At 38.7% G+C, this 24,265-nt stretch overlaps 4 protein-coding genes across 15 annotated transcripts in view; 3 read left to right on the forward strand and 1 right to left on the reverse strand.

The window, feature by feature from the left end:
• Positions 1 to 24,265, reverse strand: part of LOC145435605 (activating signal cointegrator 1 complex subunit 3-like) — a 193,456-nt gene that overhangs the window by 120,162 nt on the left and 49,029 nt on the right. The window lies entirely within an intron of this gene.
• LOC145435615 (uncharacterized) lies at positions 1,706 to 20,947 on the forward strand. Of its 4 annotated transcripts, none has more exons than XM_080312917.1 (6): positions 1,706 to 1,969; positions 14,300 to 14,512; positions 16,269 to 16,547; positions 18,162 to 18,302; positions 19,677 to 19,815; positions 19,877 to 20,947. In XM_080312917.1, exons 1-6 carry the CDS (start codon positions 1,912 to 1,914, stop codon positions 19,992 to 19,994), a joined length of 948 nt encoding a protein of 315 aa, XP_080169043.1. In that variant the 5' UTR covers positions 1,706 to 1,911; the 3' UTR covers positions 19,995 to 20,947. The 4 variants fall into 4 exon arrangements, with proteins under 4 accessions (XP_080169043.1, XP_080169041.1, XP_080169044.1 ...); XM_080312915.1 differs by having other exon boundaries at positions 1,718 to 1,969; positions 16,263 to 16,547; XM_080312916.1 differs by lacking the exon at positions 1,706 to 1,969 and adding an exon at positions 13,639 to 13,771 and having other exon boundaries at positions 16,263 to 16,547.
• On the forward strand, positions 3,958 to 11,600 carry LOC145435613 (uncharacterized). Of its 2 annotated transcripts, XM_080312910.1 has the most exons (7): positions 3,958 to 5,195; positions 7,385 to 7,618; positions 8,991 to 9,275; positions 9,467 to 9,589; positions 9,844 to 9,975; positions 10,313 to 10,430; positions 10,495 to 11,600. In XM_080312910.1, the coding sequence occupies exons 1-7, from the start codon at positions 5,138 to 5,140 to the stop codon at positions 10,613 to 10,615; spliced, it is 1,071 nt and encodes a 356-aa protein (XP_080169036.1). In that variant the 5' UTR covers positions 3,958 to 5,137; the 3' UTR covers positions 10,616 to 11,600. The 2 variants fall into 2 exon arrangements, with proteins under 2 accessions (XP_080169036.1, XP_080169038.1); XM_080312912.1 differs by lacking the exon at positions 9,467 to 9,589.
• LOC145435607 (uncharacterized) overlaps positions 19,818 to 24,265 on the forward strand; it is a 29,072-nt gene continuing 24,624 nt past the window's right edge. The window contains exons 1-2 of one of the 5 annotated variants that reach the window (XM_080312895.1): positions 21,560 to 22,303; positions 23,428 to 23,637. In XM_080312895.1, coding sequence (XP_080169021.1) covers positions 22,246 to 22,303; positions 23,428 to 23,637 — 268 coding nt within the window. In that variant the 5' untranslated portion in view covers positions 21,560 to 22,245. Of the gene's footprint in view, positions 23,638 to 24,265 lie in introns of all 5 variants that reach the window. The other 4 variants (XM_080312898.1, XM_080312894.1, XM_080312896.1 and 1 more) reach the window with 4 other exon arrangements.

The raw sequence follows: 24,265 nt of genomic DNA on the forward strand, positions 1-24,265 counted from the left end.
GTGAAATGTTTCTTTGTTCTAATTCTAACTGTAAAGTAGATTGTGAAATACTTCTATGCACTAATTTTAATATAAATCTAAATTTCTGGTTTTCCTGAAAATGCTACATGCGAACCGCATAATGCGAAACGAGCATGTTGTACAGACAGTTGCTATGCTATTCTCTTGCTTGTCAAAATGAGTTCTGGTTTGATACGAATTGAACTTTATTCAAGGTCAAGGTTTTCGCAAATCCAGTATTTCTAATTCTAATCTGATTTAGAAAAATTCAGTAGCTATAATTCCGATTCTAATATAAATTTTAAAAAATCTGTGTAGTTATAATTCTTATTCGGATCTAATATGCACAAACTGAAAATTTTATATTTGTTCAAGCCTGCCGCCAGTCAACTATTTAGGAATCCTATGTTTTTTTCATATTGTTTTGGAAGCTGTGATGAACTATTAATGGCTCTGGGATGGAAAAATGAATCGAAAGTATAATTCTCGTTTATCATAGAAAGGGGCGTACAATGTTATTAGTCCGAAAAACTAATCTATCATTACTCGACTCAAATCATCATAATTATTACTCTATTAGGATTTGAGAACTAGAAGTATCATGCAGAGCGTTGGTAATATGTCAAAATAAGTCGAAATTTTGTCAAAATTGCAGCATTAGGTCAGATAATTGTCAAAATAGTTTACAGAGTCGAAATTTTTTTGCAACCTGCATCCTGTTTGTATCGTAGATTTTGCACTGTCGGTGAACTTATCATTTGACATTTCACAGCTTGTAGCCTACTTTATAGGCCTACCGTTGTAGACGGCCCTTTGTCTGCTCATTGTGAATCATAACGGTCAAATAAAACAAATAGGTTGACATGGTGTTATGCTCAACGTACCACAATATCCTAACTGAAGCAAGACTGTCTGGGCATTGCAATAATTGCATGATTCTTACATCAAGAAGGACTTGATAAAATTTGTGATGTAGACAACAAAATGAAGCAACACGGTGTGTCACCAGCAGTGTATTCACAACTTCAGTGTTGTCAGCCAACAATGGATGCTGTTGAACGTTCTTTCTCCACTCTTGGCAAGCAACTCGTTAAGGACAGATATTTTCTACCCGAGAATGTAGGAAAGCATCTTTCGTTGTTATACAACAAATTTTTATTATTACTACTGGATTCTTCATAGGCACAGATTTTGTTAAAAGGAAGTTTTACATGTAAAGATTTTTCAGTTTTCAAGTCAAAAAAGTTTTTTTTTACTTCATAAGGACAGACAGTTCCAACCAGAAATGAAGATATGTACTACAATTTTAACATTAGGTGCAAAAACACCGAATTTGTATACACCAGCCAAAATTTTGTCGAAATTAAGTTTTTACAAGTGAAAAATTGTCAAAATTTAAATTATTTTAATTACAAAAAAATCTCCTTAGTAATTATATGAATGGGCAAGGTTTAGTGCATACGCGTGGATTGCAAAATCGCCCATGCCTCTGTCATGCCCCATTGTGATGCTGTGATTCTGAGAGCATCATCGTCACATATTGATAACATATCGCCAAGTGGATGCCAAGAAACACAGAAATTGAGACAGACAGACCCATTATGAAATTATTGAACATTAAGTAATAAGGACGAGGACTGAAATGTATGCCACATTTAAGATAACACACCCTTCAAAGTAAATTGAGAAACTCACAACTAATTTCAAGAGGTGCTCTATAGCGAAAGCCAAGATGACTACACCAAGGCAAGAAGCTGCAACAAATCATCATTATCATTCAAATCCCTCTGAAAGTTTATCAGGAAGTAAAAAGTTGGAACATTAAATTGTTGATCCTGTCCCCGCAGAAATTACGAAACCATCAGTTGCTCATTGAGCGCAGTCAAAAGAAGAGATCGCTAGGCAACAACCATGCATCAGATTGGAAAATATAACGTCGTCATTCTGCTGTGCATCCTTATTCAAACAGGTAAGTTTTATTCTGCAAGCATATTATGAATTGGAATATTGGCTGGTAGTGATGAATGAGTGATGAAACAACATAATTCATGGGATACGCATCAATCAAGCGTTCAGAACAATGAACACCTGTCGACATCTAGAATTAACTTGCAGTATCATTATGAGATATGATGTTTCAACAAGCAGGATGTTCAATGTATCCAGAACATTATCTTTGTTATGAATTAGGTCTTGCTATCCTCAAATTCCCAAGCTTTATGCCGACCAGTGTCACATATTTGCACATTCAAACTATACAATAATATTAGAAAATACCCAATCAAATGTATATAATCGGGTGGCTATTTTGCCATAAAACACTGTGTTTGATAATGACGATTTTGAAATGGTCGAAATCAGGTCGAAATCATTTATAACAGTGAATGAGTCTACACTATTTTTACTGCACGATATTGTAATCCTCGCTGCAATAAAAATATATTCTTGGACACATGTTTCAGAAATCTGCTCAATGCGAAGGCACCCATACATAAATCCTATTGAGTTGTACTCAACAGAAGAATGTTACAAATTTTGCAGCACCTAGCCTCCAGCGCCAAGCCTCTAAAGCAGGGGTCACCAACACGCGGCCCGCGAGGTCCTATTGTGCGGCCCGCGACTTGGTTTAAGATTTCGGAAGAAAGCTAAGAAAACCATTTTGAAATGATGAAATTGACTACCGTTCAACATATTGTTGTTTTTGTTGTTTCCAAATAAGCTATTCTCCGTTGCCCAACATCACTATCCGTCACAATAGCTAAAATGGCTGTGACGATGGCAACAGCATTCCATCGAGGGAGAATCAGCTAATATGAATGAGCAATTGAGCATATTGCCTTGACATGCAACGGCCCAAACACTGACAAGACCGCGACGCTTAGAAAACGGCTCAGGGCTGTGGTTCTTGAGCTAGGGACGCGTCCTCCTTGTGGGAGCGTGAAAGCCTCTGACGGAGCCAAGGAGCTGCGTCCAGCTGAAATTTTTTTCGCGCTTGGCGCGATTTACCACATATTTGTAGTTGTTGCTCTGTGTATAGTATGGAATTCATATTATAGAACTCTCGTCAACAGTCATACCCTTCCGTGCCGTCAAGCTATTCGTTGGGATTGCTAGCATTCTGGTTGCATTTTGTGATATGACAATAAGGGGGGCGCGAATTTTTTCAGTATCACAAATGGGGCTGTCTAAAAAAGTTTGAGAACCACTGGCGTAGCGCTTCCCCACAATTTCAAGCTTTACGTGGAAATGGTCTTTCAGCAAGTAACGTATCTTGCTGACCCCAATATCGATTCCTTAGTTGCTGAAAAGCGTTTCCAGGTATCCTGCACAGCTCAGAGTTCAAAATAAAATAAAATCGATGATAATGATTTTTTGTTATATTTGTATTCCTTCAATAAAATATTACTTCTTTAGGGTCACTATACAGTTGTTAGGTAGCACAAAGTTGTACTGACGTAGAGTTTTAGAACGTGGTTGCCTATTTATATCGATATAGAGTTCATGCGGCCCGCGGCCGCCACGAGATTTGGAAAGTGGCCCGCGACCCGTTTTGAGTTGGCGACCCCTGCTCTAAAGACAACATGTACGAATGTCGTAGAATCGGGAACTCGAGACTCCAAGACACTAAATGTCACAAAAAAGACAGATACAAGTCGCACATTTTCACTCAGCTTCTTCAATTTAACTCAACTGTCAAGAGATTTACTTGTCTTCGATACGGCACAGACGAATTGTCAAGGCGGCGAAGTCAGATTTCCATTAGGAAGTAAGTATATTAGGCCCTCATTGAAAGATAATTGTGGATAGAAAACTTTGTGGAGTACTGATAAAAAGCATTGTCTTCTCTTGAAGACATTTGATCTCTGATATTCATATACGACGTAGATGTCGGATATAAATATGAAAGCGTAAATTACGAATGACTGTCATTCGTTCCGCGCAATATGAAGATGCAATCCCACCCATTTTACAGTAATGCAATGGGGCTAAACCGGTGCTCCAACCATTCAGCCACGAAAACTGTCAAACCTTATAGTGATATAAGTAGGCCAAATGATTGGTTTTTTGTGTTTAGGGTGACCTTTGTAGATAAGTTCACTTCATTGTTGTAATAAATAACTTACTCTTACAATTTGGTGTCCATGGTACTTTATTTGGCTCAAGGTACACCTTTACGACACAGAGACTGAGTCAAAACATCATGGGCCATATGTGTTCAATTGAATGGGGAGGAACACAGGAACTGGCGATGCATTGAAATAAATTCACCACCTATACTGCAAATGGAAATTAGAAACGCAGTGCTTCATTATAGAACACAATTATATAACCTCCATGGAAATGTATCCCACATTAACACTAATACACCAATGCACTAAGGTAGAGTTGATCAGTTCATATGATGTTAGGATGAGTCTTAACAGTGACACTATCAATGGCAGCAAAACGTTATCGCAAACAGGGCCGCGCCACTTGCGACCACGTCAAATTACAAAAAACATCGATGCCATATTAGAGAGATTGATTTTGAAACGAGGCTGCAGATTCTCTGTCTCTATTGCCAGTGTCTATTGGAGATTCAGACCAACAGCAAACATTTTAAGTGCCTTAAATAGCTGGTTTGCGATACAGCACTTGAAGATTGCTTTCATTGCAACATCCATTGCATGCAGCAAGACATTTATTTAAACTTACACTCTTTTCGGATACCCTTTTTCAAGAGTTATCGGCACACCAAAGGGATTTGAATAGATTCAAAATGTAAACAAACAGGGAAAAGTGTAACGTAACAACAGAGACCAAGATGTTCAATGCACTCAGTTTCAACTGAGCGATTACCTACATTTACTTTCGATTATTACTCATCAGCACATTAGAAGATGGCTTGAAAGAGCAGCCCGCCTACGAGCAACGCCCCCTGCCGAGTGGTTCTCTTGCAGGAGCCAGGACGATTAGGTCAACACAGGAAGCTGCAGCACATCATCATTATCATAAAGTTGATCAGGAAGTGAAAATATGGAACATTAAATAGTTCTACAGTAAATGATTCTACAGCAAACATTACGAAACCAAAGCTCAGAAGATATCAGTCGCTTTGTTAGGTGAAGTCAAAAGAAGAGATCGTGGAACCATCACCATGCATCAGATTACAAAATACAAATTCGTCTTGATGTTGTGGATCCCTATTCAAACAGGCGAGTGTTTTACTAATACAATATGAATATTAATATTGGCTGGAATGAAAAGACAACGAAATTAATGGGAACGGTTGGTGTTACTAAATCATTAGGAACTTTGAACATCTCGCGGGATCTTAACAATATCGCCCAACATCACAGTATGAGATGAGATGTTTCGCCAAGAAGGAGGTTCTATATATTCAGAAGATGATTTTGCCTCACATATCCGAATTTTGGTGCATCCTGTATTCACTACCAAGATTCCGACAATAACATGTCAGAATGTTATAGAATCGGAAACAAAGGCCTTCAAGACTAGACAAGTCACAAGATGGGTAGCAGTGGTGGCTTTGATCTCAGCTCTGTGAACTTGGCTAGACCTCCAACAGATTAAATAGTATTCTAGGCAGAATCGCGGTGAACAAGTTTGCTTTTGTTTCTGCAATAAAGTTTGCGAACCCCTGATCTACACCAGAGTTGGACCAATTGTAATTTGTAATTGAGCTGAATGTAATTAATTACATTTTTCAATGTAATTGTAATGTAATTGTAATTGAACCATTTTTATTTTGTGTAATTGTAATTGTAATTGTAATTTGACAAAAATTTTGCTCAATTACAATTTCAATTACATTAAATTGCTATTGAGACCTGACAAGCACAACATAAAATAATTGACTTATAATGCATTCTCTTTAAATGTCGACAAGGAAATTGGTGGATCCATTCGCGGAAGCCCTTGACTGCGCCCTTGCGGGCGAAGTTTTTTTATTTTTACCGCTATGCTGACTCACGATTGAATACGCCGAGAAGCGAACTGCTGAGCCGGCTAAAAGCAGCAGAATTGATAGTCCCATAGCTGGCGATCCAAGCGTAGAAATTTGATATGTATGGTCCTAATCGAAAGCTAGTGTCGCACTGATTCCGCAATAAAAGTATATTTCCAGGCAATGGTACCATCCCAAAATAGTCGTGAAAGTCTGGGAATCGGCATTGTTCTGAACAATCGCTGGGCGTAATTGATCATTGTTGTGGTCATGCTGCTGCGGCGCTCTCACTTTTCAGAACAGTCGGCCTTAAACGGCTATTTTGGAGCAGTTACATTGCCCTGACGAGATTTTAATTTGTAATTTCGGAATTAGTACATCAATAGCTTACGATAAAGAACAGATGCATCAAATTTGGACGGTTGGATCGCCAGCTCTAGGACTACAAAGTTTGCTGCTTTTAGCCGGCTCTGCAGTACGTTTGTCGGTGCATTCATCCGTGACTCACATCTTGCGAATCTATCCGTGGGTTGGCAATCTACAATACGATTTCAGATCACGATGCTGCATCGTTACTTCGTCTGGCTAACTAACCATACCACTGGATATTATATAACGTCTTGTCTGACAAAGCACGGTTTTGTTTTTACTCCTCATCCTAATTCCTACGTCCCTTGATAAAAATAATATTATTTCTTTAATTATATACTATATACGCAATTCCAACACGTGCATATATTATAATACTTTTTTCAACGACATACTGCATACTGGTATAGTTCGAAAACGTTTTTTCTTTTTATCAATAAACGGGTATTTGCGTATCATGAATGAAACATGAATACTTGAATTGTTGTTTATTACGACGCTACGGTTGTCAAGGAGCACGGTTGAATTTATGATTATTCAATTACATGTTCAACAGCAGCAATTGTAATTGTAATGTAATTGAAGCATGCAAGGAGTAATTGTAATTGTAATTGTAATTTGATATTTTTAGCATGGAGTAATTGTAATTGTAATGTAATTAAAACATGCATGAAAGTAATTGTAATTGTAATTGTAATTGAACTGAAATAATGTAATTGATCCAACTCTGATCTACACCATGTATTGGTTAATATGGTGAATCCCAAATTAATGTAGTCATGTTGATATTTCGAAGATACAAGATACATGTCTGATCTGAAGTCGGATAAGGGTGCCTTAGGAAATAAACTAGAAATGCTGACTGTTGATGAATGATAAAATTGTTTACAGTATCAATCACAGACACAACACTAATCATAAGACTCTAGAAATGTTACTGATACAGTTGGATATGAATCGATAAGTAGATATTAATGCTGCTCATAGTAACCAGAACTCGAAGTTTGTCTATTCATCATTATGTGAAATATGATACGGAAATGAACTTTTTCAAATGATATCGCTCAGGACTCACTGCGTCAACTTCGAAGTTCCTAACTACAACATGTAAAGTGCAACAAGAGGGAGGGATGGACTTCCGGACCATAAACGTCACGAAAAAGACTGGAGGAAATTGCAAATTCGACCTAGAAAGTCTTAACCTGGTCGACCTATCCAGAGATGTTATTCTATTCGATACAGCACGGCTGAATTGTAAAGGCGGAGGAACTGTCAAGTTTCCTTACACCTCTCCGAAAAAAAGTTAGTACTCTTCCCTATTGTTCGGAATTACGCGTACGCCGGAAATTCCAGATGTCAATAACTGCAACGTCATCACATCAAGGTCAACTCTCTTTAACCTATCCCATGCTTAAATAAAAGATAAGAACTGAACAATAAAGATTCGTTCAAAAATTTTTTTTTAGATTCCAAAGATTCAATAATTATATTGTTAGGTTGCCTAAAAACATGCTGCACACCATATTTGGCTCGATTTCAACCAGTAAAAGCAGACGCAGAGCCAATTGAAAGTTTTGAATCTATTGTTAAAAAATACAAATTTTAAAATGTTACTGTCAACCTCAAAAGTGTTAAGTTGCCTAAAAGAACGACGCATAACAATTTTTGCTCACTTCCACCCGGTAGAAGTGAAGTTACTGCAGTTGAAAGTTTTAAATTTGCAAAAATTCCATTGACAGTGGGAAAACCCAGAATAATTATTGGAAAACTCAAGTAACTCCGCTTCTACGGGTCGGATTTGCGTCAAATTTGCTCTTCATCGTTTTCGTAGAAAAACTCAACAATTCCACGAGGTTAACAGTAAATTTTTTTAAATATAGAGTATTTTTATTGTTATAATTAATAATAAATATCAATTGGCTCTGCGTGGGCTTCTACTGGTATGAATTGAACTAAATTTGGTGTGCAGAGTTATTTTAGGCAATGTAACAATTTATTCTGCCAATCCCCGGTAACCGAAAAAAAAAAGTTATTTCTAATGACCATACTAGACAAGGTAGTCAAGCCTCAATCACGACGTCATTCTCAATGGGTAATCTGCTTTATAGTTACTTTATGACATAATGGACCCAGTTTACAAACCCCTGATTTAGACCATTGCTTTTCAACATTTTCGGTTCAAATAACCAACTCTCAAAGTTATTGTGATAAAGTCAAACACCGTGTTCACATGACGGGTAAACTGAGGGAAAAAGTGGCAGGAAAAATCTTTATGCATATCATGATGTCAATTAATCCGAGAGCTGCCAGTAACAATTCAACTATAGCGCTTGGTAATATATCTTGTCATAAAACAGCATTCAAACAAGACCAAATAGAGGCTATTTGATGACCGTCCTGATGTTGTACATTATCAACAAATATATATCAGTTGAAACCTACATATTGCTGCAGTATTTACGGCCACATAGCACCAACAGGCAGAGTCCTTCTTCAAAGTGAACAGACGATTCGAAAATATGAAAAGATTTCCATAAAAATCAGTTAGTACCACAACCGTGTCATGACGGTCCGCATTCAATTGCATACAAAGGATAACACTGGCTCATACATATGTAGGATGGATCGGGGCATATATTGTAATTACATTACCAAAGTGTCTTTAATGTTTAAGATTATGAAACGAGGAATTATTGCAACAACATTGTGGGAGAATGTATGGTGTACAGAAGATTCCTCAAGACCTATCCCAGGGAAGATGTATTGGGAGTGGTTCGCGGCCAGTTTCCAAATTGTACCAGCTACGTCATCAGGCCGAAATATAAACGGGACATAATCGTAACAAGATCAACTACAGCCTTAACCCTAAGATACAAGCTTTTCAGTATTCCAACAGCAACAACTGCATCTTCTCGAGTTTTCGCATTGGCTGATAACATAGACCGTTCCTTGACAACAGGTAAGGATGCTATAGAATTGGTCATTTAGAATTAAGACAGGTACGTTAACATTTCAGCATCTCTTATTCCGAATCAGGAATTACTAACGTAATTTAGTGAATTGTCGATACAAATTTGCCATAAAAATATGGGAGTAGTACTGTTCAGTCTTCATAGAGGATAAGCGATTCACAAAATATCTTCGTTTTAGTTTCACAAAGCTTACCACAAACGGATCTCGAAACAGTGACAAACATAGGACAAAGAGCAAAGGGAGTAGACACAACAGCAATACCAGATGTGGAAAAAGACACCATCTCTTCTACTTTGACAAGTAATAATCTACAACCTACGTATAACACATCAAAAATAAAACAGGCCAAATAATCAGCATCCGCGACAGTAGCAGTAGACTTTAGATTATCAAGTTTTTCATGTACATAACTGTATTTTGAATATTTCTGATTGTGAAACTTTCATTGGAGCTTGGCTAAAATTCGTAACGTATCAGGTGAACACAAAAAGTAGATGTATGTGCTGTGCAACCGGACACATACTGTTCCAATGAATGGTTTATCTTTGTCACAGCTCCCGCCGACGTATCACAAACGAAAAATGGACCGGTCACAGACGGAAAGCCCACAGAACAGGGAGAAGGCACAAGAGCAGTGCCGGATGAGAAGACAGACGTCACTAAAGCCACACAGTCGGACGTATCAAGTTTGTATTGAACTTCTTCTTGTGATAAGAGTGAATTTGACTGTTTACCATAGTAACTGATTTAATACAGTGGCTCTATTACTCTGTGAAATTTCAGTTTTGACTTTTGTAAGGCTATAAGTGACATATAATAATATGTGCGCTTTCCATTCTAATATATTAACTTTTGTAAATGGGAAAATAAGGGGAGAAAAGTGTCATATCGTTAATACGGTGGCATAATATTTCGGAAAACCAATATTGGTCGCGACATAAATCTGTGATGTTGGGGACAGCCAGAGTAAATTTATAGCTAAATCTATTCCAAAACTCTGTATAATCCAGGATATTACTTTAGATCTCGAGTCGACCTCGAGCCAACAACCTGCTGCAACTGAAAGTTTGATGTCGAAATTAACTGGCGGCCAGATCGCAGCTATTGCCGTACCTCCGGCATTGGGAAGTCTTGCGATTCTGTAAGTAGTCCAAAATTCAAACGATATCACCTTGAAGAGATATGAGTAAATTCTATTTTCATAGAGCAAGTTTGATACTGAGCAGACGAAGAAACGGGATAATTCATCGTCACGCAAGGATAATGTCTCTCGATAGGAAGGAAGAAACCAAAGTACAGCCCGGCCAACAAATTACCTACATGTAGCTGAAAGTTGTGAACTGGGTTGGATAGTGTGAGCAGCTTTACTCATCCTGATGATACTGTAATTATGATGCTGAATGATGACATGGTACTTGGCGATATCAGAATCAACAGAAAAAACCATTTGGCGTTGAAAACTCTATAAAATTTTAGACGGGTAAAATAAGTTGTTAGCATTATTGTATTTGAACAAATGACTGGTGGTAGTTAATGGATATTTCTACTACAGTCATTACAGCATAATTTATTTAACTCAAACAATTGCAGCATGTCACTTGCCAAGAATTGACAGCACAATAATACTGTATTTCTACAAAGACAAGCCAGCAGCTTGGTTCAAATAGCTTTCCGATTTGATCTGACAATCTATGCATGGCCTAAAAAATGTGATAGCACCTGATCAAACTATGCCGACCGTCAGGTACTGCGAGCCTAGTTAGATTATGTACAAATTTTCTCCGTTTTTGTCAAGAATTTTTGGGAGAAAATTGTATTGTTGCTTTTGTTGCTTGTCATCAAGCCCGGGTGTTACAAATCTGTTGTCAGACATGCTAAGTCAATCATCTCTTGTTTTTAAGCAACCCTGATATCTCTATCATTGTCAACATATATTTAGTACTTACACACTCAAGTGAATCATTGCTTATAAAAACAGGAGCTTGAACCCCTTCAGTATTTGGTGAGACATGTACAAGACTATTTGATCGTTTACGTTGATATACATTGGCACATCTTATTGGCCTTATCTATTCATAGACAATTATGACCAATAGAACAGGTCAGGAACAGGTCATTTCAAGTAACAGTTGTTCATAAGTGTATGGCAGTTGCCCTTATTATATTTTGCTTTTGGAGCTTGCCAATTGCGTGGGAATTCTCTCCTGTTTGCGATCTATGAATGTTTGTGTATCAATAAAAGCTATCGACAGAAGCAAACCGCGTTGCTTAACGACATGAATGAAAAATATATCGCTGGCTGCAACTGATATGTGCCTAACATTGTGGATAGTTTTACTCACTGCCAGGTCGACTACTGACAGTGTCCTATTGAAAAATCCACAAAATCAGTATTTGATTGTAGATCAGGCATTTACTGTAGACAGCAGAAATATAATTGCATCCAGACAGGCCGAGCAGGAAATAGTAATGTTAAAAGGAATAAAGAAGCAGATATTACACCTCTATGTGTTAAGTTCTCTGATGATTCCCCCGTTGACTGATTAGACCAATTAAAGTGAAATGTCTCTGCTCTTATTATAATTCTAATCTATGAAATACTTCTATGCTACCGTATAATTTCAATTCAAATCTAATTTCTGCTTTTCCTGACAATGTTACATGGGAACTGTATAGTGCGAAACGAGCATGATGCACAGACATTTTCTATTTTCATGCATACGAGGATGAGTTCTGGTTTGATACGAACTGAACTTCATTCAATATCGAGGTTTTCGCGAATTCAGAAATTCTAATTTCAATCTAATTCGGAAAAAAATGAGTAGCTAAAATTCCAATTATAATCTAATTTGGAAACGATGTGCAGTTATAATTTTAATTCCTGTATGTATAAAAATGTATAGCTATAATGCTAAACTAATTTGGAAAACCAGAAAAACTGCTAGTTGTCCTAATCTGCCGCCAGCCATCTATTTAAGAATCAGCGTAATTAGTACTTGATTTCAAAGAAGAATCATGTATGTGCCATACAAAGCAGGAAAAGTAAGAGTTGCCGACCAGCACCGATTGGCCGGGTTTCTTCAATTTATAAGTTGGGACAATGGTGACAAGATAAGATGATTACCAGTGAACCCAGCCGTCGGTAAACCCAGCCCTCGATAAACCCAGCCCTCGGTGAACTCGGCCCTCGGGAACTTTTGTAATTAAGTGTATTAACAAGTATTATTATGAATTATTAAACTAATAATGTTATTATCAACTGATTTGTCGATCTTGTAAGGAGGTCAGGGCATGTGTAGATCACGCAGTCATTGAAATGCGATGCGTGCAGCATGTGGTGCCACATTGATTGTGGGCTTACCAGTGAACTCAGACCTCGGTGAACTCAACCCTAATATCCCCCCTCCCCCAACCCTAATATCCCACCTCCGGCAACCCTAATATCCCACCTCCACCAACCCTAATATCCCCCCTCCCCCAACCCTAATATCCCACCTCCGGCAACCCTAATATCCCACCTCCACCAACCCTAATATCCCCCCTCCCCCAACCCTAATATCCCACCTCCGGCAACCCTAATATCCCACCTCCACCAACCCTAATATCCCACCTCCGGCAACCCTAATATCCCACCTCCACCAACCCTAATATCCCACCTCCACCAACCCTAACATCCTACCTCCGCCAACCCTAATATCCCACCTGCGGCAACCCTAATATCCCCCCTCCCCCAACCCTAATATCCCACTTCCGGCAACCCGAATATCCCACCTCCGGCAACCCTAATATATCCCAGTAAGTATGTAAGTAAGTGAGCGTCGCGTTATCTCCCCCGCACGCTTGTATAGTATGTGAGCGTCGCGTTATCTCCCCCGCACGCTTTGTGAAGTATGTGAGCGTCGCGTTATCTCCCCCGCACGCTTGTGAATACAAAATTTCCCGAGGGCCGAGTTCACCGAGGGCCGGGTTCACCGAGGGCTGGGTTTACCGAGGGCTGGGTTTGTAAGGCTGGGTTTACCGAGGGATGGGTTCACCGGCAACCGATAAGATGTTAATCTTTCACAATCACAATGCAGCTTTCCGGTACCAGAAAACTAGACGCACGGACCCATTACACAATTATTGAACACTAGCTACTAATGACCAGGATAGGAATGTATGCCGCATTCAAGATAAAACACCCTTCAACGTAAGTTGAGAAACTCACAACGAATATCAAGAGGTGCTCTATAGCGGGGAGCAAGGATGACTACACCAAGGCAGGAAGGTAGAACAAATCATCATTATCATTAAAATCCATCTGAAAGTTTATCAGGAAGTGAAGAGTTGAAACATTAAATTGTTGATCGTGCCGCTGTAGAAATTTTGAAACCATTAGTTGCTCATTGAGTGCAGTGAAGAGAAGAGATCGGGGAACAGCGACCATGCATCAGGTTGCAAAATATGAAGTCATCTTTCTACTGTGCATCCTTATTCGAACGGGTAAGTTTTAATTCAATAGCATAATATGAATTGAGAATATTGGAATAGTGGCCAGTTGACGTCTAGAATTATTCTGAAATATCATGATGAAATATGATGGTCCAACAAGTGGAAGGTTCAATGTATGCAGAACGTTATGTTTGTCATGACTTGGAGGCTTGCAGTACAAAAATTCTAAATCGCTATGCCAAAAACGATCACATATTCGCATGCTAAAAGTAGATATAAACATCAAACAATACGCAATCAAATATACATATAATCGATTGGCTATTATGCCAGAAAACACTGTGCTTAATACCTGGCAATTTTGAAATAAGTTTGACATAGTCAGGTTGAAATCATTTATAACGGTGAAAGAGTATATACCATTTTTACTGCACTGTACGGGATATTGTAGTGCTCGATGCATGAAAAGAATAGTCTGGACCCAATGTTCCAAAAATCTACTCTATGAAAAGGTACCCGTGTATTAAACCTATTCTGTCGTATTCAACTGAAGAACACTTCTAATTTGGTTGCACCTAGCCTCCACCGCCACGACTCTAAGGACAACATGTGCGCATGTCACAGAATCGGGATCTCCAGACAACGTGACACTAAATGTCACAAATAAGACCAATACCAGTTGCAACTTTGGCCTCAGGTCCTTGAACTTGGGTCAACTATCGAGAGATTTAGTTTTATTCGAAACGTCACGGATGAATTGCCAAGGCGGCGAAGTCAGATTTCCAACAGAAGGTAAGTATTAAGTATGTTTGTTTCTGATCGAAAGATAATTGTGGACAGAAACCTTTGTGAAGTACCGATTAGAAACACTGTCTATTCTTGAGAACGTTTTTTCTCTAATGCCAATATATGACAAAGATATCTGGTGTAGATATTAAAGCGTAATTTACTAATGACTAGAGCAATTTTTTTTTACTTAAAAAAATCAAAATTTTGACAATTGCTGACCTTAAAAAACTTAATTTTGGACCATATATTGACCTAGCGTATGCAAATTATGTGTTTTTCCACATGTTAGACTTGTACTACTTATCTTCCTTTCTGGTTCGAACTGTCAGTCCTTACGAAGTAGTTGGGCCTGAAAAAACTTTTTTGACTCAAAAACTGACCAATTTTTTCATAGAAAAACTTTTATTTTTACGAAATCTGGACCTATGAAGAATTCCAGTAGTTACATCCCGAATTATGGTAAAAATAATTAAAATCTGTTGTAGTACAACGAAAGATACTTTGCTACCTTCTCGGGTAAAAAGTGTCTGTCCTTACTAAGTAGCTTGCCAAGAATGGAGAAAGAATGTTTACCAGTAGCAGTTGTTGGCTGACAACACTGGAGTTGTCCGTCCGTGCACTGCTGGTGACAAACCGTGTTGCTTCATTCTGGCAATGGTGTCTACACCACAATTGTTCATCATGCGCTTCTTGATATAAGAACCATGCAATGCCAACACAGTATTGCTTCAGTTGGTGTTAGGATACTGCGGTACGTAGAGCATAACACCATGTCAACCTATTTGTCTTATTTGAATGTTTATGATTCAAGATGAGCAGACAATGGGCCGTCTACAACAGTAGGCCTATAAAGTTGGCTACAAGCTGTAAAACGTCAATTGATAAGCTCACCGACAGTGCAAAATTTACGATACGGACGAAATGCAGGTTGTGAAAAATTTTTGACTTTGTTTGCAATTTTGACATTTATTTAACAGGTCAAAAAAATTGCCCTAAAAGTTGCAACATGAAGATATTGATTTCTTGCATAATTTTAAACTGTGGGTATATGTATTTGCATGTATCCTATGTGTCACAAAGAGCCCATTCACATATTAACGGTCATTAACTGACTGGATGAACGTATAGATTGTGATGAAATTACAAGCCTATACATGGAGATTAATTCGGTGAAGTTGATTCACGGCTGTAACATGGCAATAGTTGTGTCATACAATATAGCAATGCCTTCAACTTGTGCGGATGAAAAACAATCACAGTGCAGATGAAAAACGTGGTGCGGATAAAAATCGTCAATAATTGTTGCTTTTTTTTACGTGGAATAATTCAAATAAACCTAATCGGAACTTGAAGTACAGTGTCTCCTTAACTTTTGGCATAGTATTGCAAAAACTTGTTTGACTTACGACGCACCTCTAATCGTAGCTTTTACAATAACCTTGTCTCGGCAGTGAACGAACAAATTGAACATCTGCCGACTATAATTATTACGTAATCAAAAGTCTGCTTCCAAAGAGTATGTAGTGGCAGGTATACAGTGCATCAGTTCGTCTGGGCGTGCGAGCATCCTAACAGACATCAATGTCATCATGACGGCCAGAATAGCATGAGGCATGAAGATAGTAGTAAATATCATCATAACAGAATCACTTTTGCAGTTTCCCACCTTTACCGGTTTTTAAAGTATAGATCACAAAGCATTTCTTGGCCCAAAATCAATATAGGAATTGTAATAAATAAAAATAATTTATAGTCAAAGGCTCAGAAGAGAAAAATTACTGCAACTCGGACAGATGCAAGGTATACACAAGGAAGCGTAACGAATACACCGAGAAGGATGTCTTGGCAACGGTCAGGAATCATTTCCCAACATGCGCTGGATATGACATCGAGAAGAAAGTGGAAAAAAAAATTACCGTGCAAGAACAAACCACATCTTTTACACTAAGATACAAGCTCCTGATTATCACGCCAGCTCCAACAGCGAATCCTACGAGTTTAGCTGCCACACAGGATGGAGACGCTTCCTCTGTAACAGGTACCAGTGATCGAATATTCATCGATTTCCATTGCATGAAAATTTGAGTCGTTCAGAACAGAGTCGAGATTGTTAAGATTTTTGCGAATAGTATCGAAGCATACGATGTTATCTAGGCCGGTGGTTCTCAACCATCAGCCTGTGGCAAAGTTATTCCCGGTCCGTCAAATAAATTAGAATTTCATATCTAAATTCCAAAATTATAGAAATAAACATCAAATTATATATTGATTTATAACACTGGTCAACACACATTTTGGTGCCAAGAAAATTTCAACGGTTTCAGGGTATATTTAGGTCGCTGAATCCCAAAATGACTTTAGTTTTTCTGAATTGGCTCGATTTTTTTAAATATTCCATATTTTTGGTTCGAAAAGTGCTAAAAATACGCAAATTGTGACATAGATAAAATGCTCTTCGTATACTACGGATCTTTGTATACTCTGGTTTTAGGGCATTCTTATGTCGCTGAATCCAAATATGACATTAGATTTTCTATTCTTTGAGATATTCCACATTTTTGTTTGGAAAAGTGCTCAAAATAGAGAGTGAGGCACAGATCGCCGAGAAGATTCTAAATCTGCGTAATTCCAAGTATAACTAATAAATAAAAAAATTAAAAATATTGATATCTCAAAAAGTAGAGCCAATTCAGAGAAACAGATGTCATTTTCGGGCTCAGCAGCCCAAACATAGCTAGAAACCAATAAAATATCTTTCTCACTTGAAAAAAAGATTTTTTTTCGTTGGCCAGTGTAATTTTCGGACGTATTTTTCTGCAAGGTGTCTGTAACAGTGCAAGCGTTTTACAAAACTGCTCAACAGTAGCCTACAACTCGTTTCGGACAAGCTATATGTTGTTAAAGCTTTTCAACAAGTAGTTCAGATTGATATCGAAAACTTTTCTAAAGATTTTAGCAACATGCGATGTAATCTCCATAGATGGTTCAGGTTTTATGTCTTCAAAATTGCTATTTTTTTTGTAATTGAGCAGAAATTTAAAGCATTAATTCTACTCGGTACCAAAGCTGACTGGTTTGACCCAGGGTTGTAATGACTCGAGTCACAATTTTTTGATGACTTGACTAGAGTGATTTTTCAAATGCGTAAAATGACTCGACTTGAGTCACTTGCGTATTGACTCGACTTGTACTCGAGTCATTGTGCATCACTCGAATCGAGTGATATGACTCAAGACTAGGACGGCTGAGACACTTCATTTCATTGTGACTTCGAAGAATAGTGAAGTCACCACATTGGTATTTCGTCTAACCGTCCTGATGCTTGGAAAGAAGGACCAGAAACTGTTTGGATTGAGGAAAATTATGATATTATGTTATTACGTGGTGATATTATGAGCGCGAGTCATTCTATATCACTCAAGGAGGGTTGATAAATGTGGGTTGAACTGGATTGAACTCAAAACTGAGCAGTAAACACAATGACTTGGACTCGAGTCACAATACTATGACTCGGACTAGACTTGGTGGTGAATTGAAAATGACTCGACTAGACACTCCAGGAATCTTGACACTTGGCTACAACCCTGGCTTGACCACTTCTATGTGAAAATGGCATTATTATACGGTAATCTATGGCTCATCTTTTCCACAGCTTCGTATACCTTATCTCAAGCGAAAAGTGAAACAGCCAGAGACGAGGGAGGAGTTACAACAGCTGCGCCGGACGGGACAAACAAGGTCAAATCTCCTGACGGAACATCTTCCACAATAGAGAATGCCGTTTCACAGTCGAGTTCGTATAACGTTAGCAATTCCTGTAGGATCATGACCATATTTTGTAGCAGTCTTTAGTTTGGTATTTCTGTGGTAGAAGCTACGAGTTATTTTCATGATTCATGACTCAACCTCGATCAATTTCAATTGAGTGAGATATCATTCAAGTTTGTCACGGCTCATTTGAGTGAGAAACACTGGATGATGGACTTTTGTGCGTCAAATAACATTGCTCAACAAATTTTCAAAATTTGTTTGCTTCGGATATGAAAAGGATCGATTCTCATTAATTTTTGGACACTCAATCCAAAAATGGTATTTACAATTGCTGATTTACTATATATATCCTTTATCGTGATGACTTTTTGTACAGAAACCCAATGTAAAATATGACATTTGTGATTGAAACGGCTGAACACGATTCAATCTGACAAATGCTAGGGTACTATACTATAATGTGTATGTGCATGGTCAGCACGTTTTGGCATGGTGCCATATATATCTATAAGTACAGCTAATCAATGAATTTCAAGTTGATATTCGTGATCAGCTACCCCAAATTAGCCGGGTTTGACCACATTCATCTCAGACGCAAATTGGCTGTTGGCTAGTGTAATCAGAATTTCTGATAAGGGTTTGGGGGTTGACTTGATTGTCTCAAACAGACCGCGTGAATGTGTGGCCTGATACCACTTCGGTTTTTCACTCTAACAATTAAACAGCCCTAATCAATGCGTGACTCGGAATGAATGTTCTATTTTTCACCCAACTGATTCATCTTTTTATTCTCGCAGGGCGGCCTAACCTAATAAAATTTGATATTGGTATACTGCAAACATGTAGGCATAATTGAAGAGATGAACACCAATTGCATATAATTATCTCCATATGAAATATGTCCTCAAGAGAATTGTACAAAGTACCCATCTAGTTACTTGACGTTCAACTAGCTACTGGTTTTTTGAGTAGTCGACATTCTAGTTGCGGATTTTGAAAAGTGAATAGCTGTAGTTCTGGTTGCACGTAGTAAACAGGTATCGTCGTTTGGTGGGAATCGTTCTGTTGTGTGATGTTCTTGTAGCCATTGCTAGCTCCGGAGTCCTCATTCTAACAGTGGCGGAACTAATTCAAGTTCGCAACCCCAGGCTTTTGAAATGCAGATTCAACCTCAAATATTTCTTATCTTTGTAATTCAGTACTTTGTATTATCAGTGAATAAGCTGCGGATTTTTAAAAGTCTCGAGTTCTAGTTCTAGTGAAACTTTTCACAAGTGAGTTGTTCTAGTTCTAGCTACGCATTTGAAAAATCCAGTGGTTTAAACAAGTCTGGTCGTCGGCAAGATTCAAAGCAAATTTATCGTTATTATGATTTCTAAACATCTAACGTTTTCAGATCGAGAGTCCATCTCAGACAAAGAGCCTGTGACAGACAAAGAGCCCGTGACAACAACTAAAAAGCCAAACTCAAGCCTCACCGCTGGTCAAATCGCCGGCATCACTATACCCACGTCATTGGTTGCGACTGTTGTGGCGTAAGAAGATGATAATATTGCCTCGGAACGGGATGAGAATTGACGATTACTGTCTTTGCAGAGTAACGATGATACTGCGCAGAAGCAGAAACAAAGAAGTTTATCACAATGAAAAGATACTGCATGCCGACGAAGAACAACAAATTGGCGAACAGGAGCAACAACTTACTAAAATGTAGTTGAAAGTTGTGCACTCGACAGCACGGTGCGGACAATTTAGATTATGTTTTGACTTCACCTGAACTATGATGCTGAAAATATGGAAAGTCGACGTTGATACTTTGATCCAACTGACTAAATCATTCTTCAATCGCTTCGGCACAACATTCGATGAGGATCATCAAAGAATATGCTATTTAGACGCTATAACACATTACTGTATTTTTATTGTACTAAGACACCGTAATTTTCCAAGTTTAGAACGCCCCCATGTATAATACGCACCCTTAAAATGGCATGCAAATTCTGGTAAAAAGCCTGTACCCATGCACAGTACGCACCTTGCATTCGCAGTACATGAATAGTTATGTTTTAGTATTCGATGTAAGGAAAGGAAAGGATTTCGTTTATTTTTGTCCTTGATGTTTTTTGAGGCATATACACCGACTCATGATACACATACACACGATCTGCGCATATGCATATCATGAGTGCATGATGTGCATATGCCGCTGGACAAGGAAGATGCAGATGTAGCCTTTTACATCTTTCTAAGTCTTGCACCACCCCTCCATGCTATGCATTGCTATGTTACTAATCAGGTCTTTGGTCTGACCCGGCCGGGGATCGAACCCACGACCTACCGATCAAGAAGCTGGACGCTTCACCATTACGCTATCTTGTCGGTGTGTATGTCATTCTGTTTTGCGATGTCACTGTCGAACAATCATGACATAATTATCGCTAATCATTATACAATTACCGGCATTGTCTCTAAACCAGTGGTTCTAAAACTTTTTTTAGACACACCCCTCTTTTTAATGTTGAAAAATTTCGCGCCCCCCTCATCGTCATATCACAAAATCCCACTGGGATGCTACCAACCTCAACAGATTGTTTGGTGGTATGGATTAAGGTTATGAATGTTTATGAGAGAATAAAAAATATGAAATTGGGTCTATATAGAGAGAAACATGCGTGCATTGGAGGTAAATCGCGCGAAGCGCGCAACATTTTTTCCGGTGACCGCTTCTTCGCGCCCCCCTTCAGATGTTTCACGCCCCCCAGGTTTAGAACCCCTGCTCTAAACGATAGTAGATAGCAGTTGAAGCCTGCGAGGCCGGCGACGGGATAGTCCAGGCCAGCTACACGACATCTTGCGCACGAAGCCTATTACAGATGCGAATGCTCAGGCCATTGCGTACCAGGCCTGTTGGAACTGTGACTATAGTTTTTAGTCCAGCGATTACATCTTGCGTGCATGGCGTGTTGTATATGCGATTGTTCAGGCCTGTCGTTAACGCGATAAATCAGCGAGGACTGCCAAGCGCATGTACAAACGTGTACAAACGGCAAACGTGTACAAACGGCAAACCAACTCGGCAGGAGATCGCGTGCTGTAGTGCAGCGCAGACAACTCTCGCTAATTGGCAACACGTTTCGTGCTAATTGGCAGCGCGTAACCCTGATAATATAAATTGCTGGATACGATGACTGAATGTGATGCGCGATTAAAACAAACACGAAGAAAGGTGTGATTTCGAGTTTCATTTCGAGAGAGATATTTTTCAAGGCTTGTTGTACCCATGCATAACAGGCAGAAGTTGTGTTGATTGGGACCAAGCCCATTGTTTTTAGAGGTCGACAAAATGTTGAAACGTCCCTGCTAGAAACAAACACTATGTAGCGCCCGTCTTAGTCTTCTGTCAACAGGTGTTTGCGAGGGAAAAAATGAACGTTTTAAATCATAGGGCCGATTTCTCCAAGGGGAGCATTTTGGCTCAAACTTCGGATAAAGGGTACCATGAGATGTAAAAGGTTGGGAACCACTGCCCTACTATGCCACTGAGAGCATGAGCGTCACAGAATGACAATATGTGGCAAAGAAACCCAGAAACTGACAGCGTATAGAGATTAACTTATTACCGGTACGACACCGGGGAACTAGGAACACAGACTTATCAAACAATTATTAAACGCTAGCTAATAATAACCAGGATTGAAATGCATATCACATTGATAACACACCCTACAACGTAAGTTGAGAAACTAACAACTAATTTCAAGAGGTGCTCTATAGCGGGGAGCCAGGATGACTACATCAAGGCAGGAAGCTGCAACAAATCATCATCATCATTAAAATCCACCCGAATATTTACCAGGAAGTGAAAATTTGGATCATTAAATTGTTGATCCTGCCACCGCACAAATTACGAAACCTTCAGTTGCTAATTGAGCGCAGTCAAAAGAAGAGATCGTCGGACAACAACCATGCATCAGATTGCAAAATATGAAGTTATCTTTCTACTGTGTATCCTTATTAAGTCAGGTAGGTGTTTGATGACAGCATATCATGAATTGTAATATTGGCTGGGAGTGATGAGTGATCAAACAACATAACTGATTGGAAACAGCAGCATCACTCAAATGTTCAAAACTATGAACACCCGCTCACATTTAGAATTATCCTGCAATATCATGATGAGATGACATGTTTAAACAAGTGGGAGGTTCGATGTATCCAGAACGATATCTTTGTTATGACTTAGGTCTTGCAGTCCCAAAATTCAAAACCTTTATGCCAACAAGGACTACATATTTGCATGCTCCGAATATAAATATCTATTAAATAATACCCAATCAAATGTATGTAATCGAGTGGCTATTATGCCATAAAACACTGTGCTTCATACAAGGGCGTAGACAGGTGGAGGTAATTGGTGTCCAATATCCCCCGTTCCCAGGCTCAAATATCCCTCCTCTTGAATGCGAAATCTATCGTATATCTTAGTATATTTGCTCATTCATGATTATGAGCGTTCCAACAGAACAATAAATGCGAAGACACCTTTGTTTCTCTAATTCATCTCTTGTCTGTGATGACGGGAGTACTTAGCATATCATGTTACATTGCAGCAGCATGCACTCAAGCGTAAAGGCTGATTGCAGCCGAAGATCTCGCCATTACGCGTTCAAATAAGCAGGCACACGACCTCGGCTTGTATCATTAGTGACAGCAGATACCTATAGTACAATAACAGATTGTGCTAATCAAGTGTCCGATGTGGAAACTATCATGTATTGTTCCAATTTGCGATGATTTAGTTCGGTTGTTGTGTAGTTTTCCAGACTTCCAGTCTTTGTGGTGTGGTATTTAAATTGTACAACTGGGTTTGATATATCTTTTGAAAAATACCCAATGTCCCTTTCTTCAAATATCATCCGCTTCTTCTCGGCTGGCTACGCCCCTGGCTTCATACGTGGCAATTTCGACATAAGCTTGACGTCAACAGTTTGAAATCAATTATAACAGTACAAAAGTTAGAAAGTCCACACCATTTTACTGCACTGTATACTTGAACGATAATGTAATGATTACTGCATTGGAACCCATATATAAATCCTATTGCGATATGTTCAACGGAAGTACAATTCTGATTTTGCTGCACCTAGCATCCACCGCCAAGATGAAGACAACATGTAAGGGTGCCGTAGAAACGGGAACTCAAGACTTCAAGACTATAAATGTCACAAAAACGACCAGTAAAAATTGTGGCTTCTCACTCAGCTCCTTGAACTTGGCTAGACTATCAAAAGATTTAGTTCTTTTCGATACGGCACGGATGAATTGCCAAGGCGGCGAAGTCAGATTTCCAACATCAGGTAAATATATTTGTTCCTAATCGGAAGATAATTGTAGACAGAAACACTTGTTGAGTACTGATTAAAAGAACTGTCCATTTTTAGAAACTTTTTTCTTTAATATTCATATACGACCTAGATGTCGGGCCTAAATATTGAAGCGTAATTCACAAACGACAGACATTTGTTCTTTGTTTCATTCGTGTACCTTTATTTTACGTTTTTGCGGCTAACAACTTAAATTGTTAGGTTAGCTAAAAATCTGTTGTGGAACAAATTTGACTCAATTTCAACGAGTTGACGTGAAACTATCAAAGGTTGAGAATTTTCAATTCATCATGAAAAATTGAAAGATTTTTTCAAATTTCACCGGCTAAGTTGTCTAGAAAAACTATGCAAAATAATTGTGACTCAATTCCAGCTCGTGGAAGTGAAGTTATACAAGTTCTTTCTTAAAAATTCTTTCATCACCCACAGTAAATAGCGCTCTATTTATTTAAATCGACGATTTCAACTCCAATAATTTTGCTTCTGCCAGTTGGAATTGAGCCAAATTTGTTGTGTATCGTTTTATCAGACAGCTTGACAACTCCATGGGGTAGACAATAAAATTTGACGAGTGTCAGCCGAAATTTTCAGGTTCAATCCA

The sequence above is a fragment of the Botryllus schlosseri genome, chromosome 3 (genome assembly GCF_051294905.1).
Source record: "Botryllus schlosseri isolate E-star chromosome 3, Bs_hap1, whole genome shotgun sequence".
NCBI lineage: Eukaryota > Metazoa > Chordata > Ascidiacea > Stolidobranchia > Styelidae > Botryllus > Botryllus schlosseri.

Coding starts and splice junctions, on each gene's coding strand:
- LOC145435615 (XM_080312915.1), top strand. CDS start 1,912: ATGCATCAGATTGGAAAATATAACGTCGTCATTCTGCTGTGCATCCTT. Junction 14,513..16,262: donor AGTCAGATTTCCAACAGAAG/GTAAGTATTAAG, acceptor AATAATTTATAG/TCAAAGGCTCAGAAGAGAAA. Junction 18,303..19,676: donor GAATGCCGTTTCACAGTCGA/GTTCGTATAACG, acceptor TAACGTTTTCAG/ATCGAGAGTCCATCTCAGAC.
- LOC145435613 (XM_080312910.1), top strand. CDS start 5,138: ATGCATCAGATTACAAAATACAAATTCGTCTTGATGTTGTGGATCCCT. Junction 5,196..7,384: donor GTGGATCCCTATTCAAACAG/GCGAGTGTTTTA, acceptor GATATCGCTCAG/GACTCACTGCGTCAACTTCG. Junction 9,276..9,466: donor AGACCGTTCCTTGACAACAG/GTAAGGATGCTA, acceptor TCTTCGTTTTAG/TTTCACAAAGCTTACCACAA.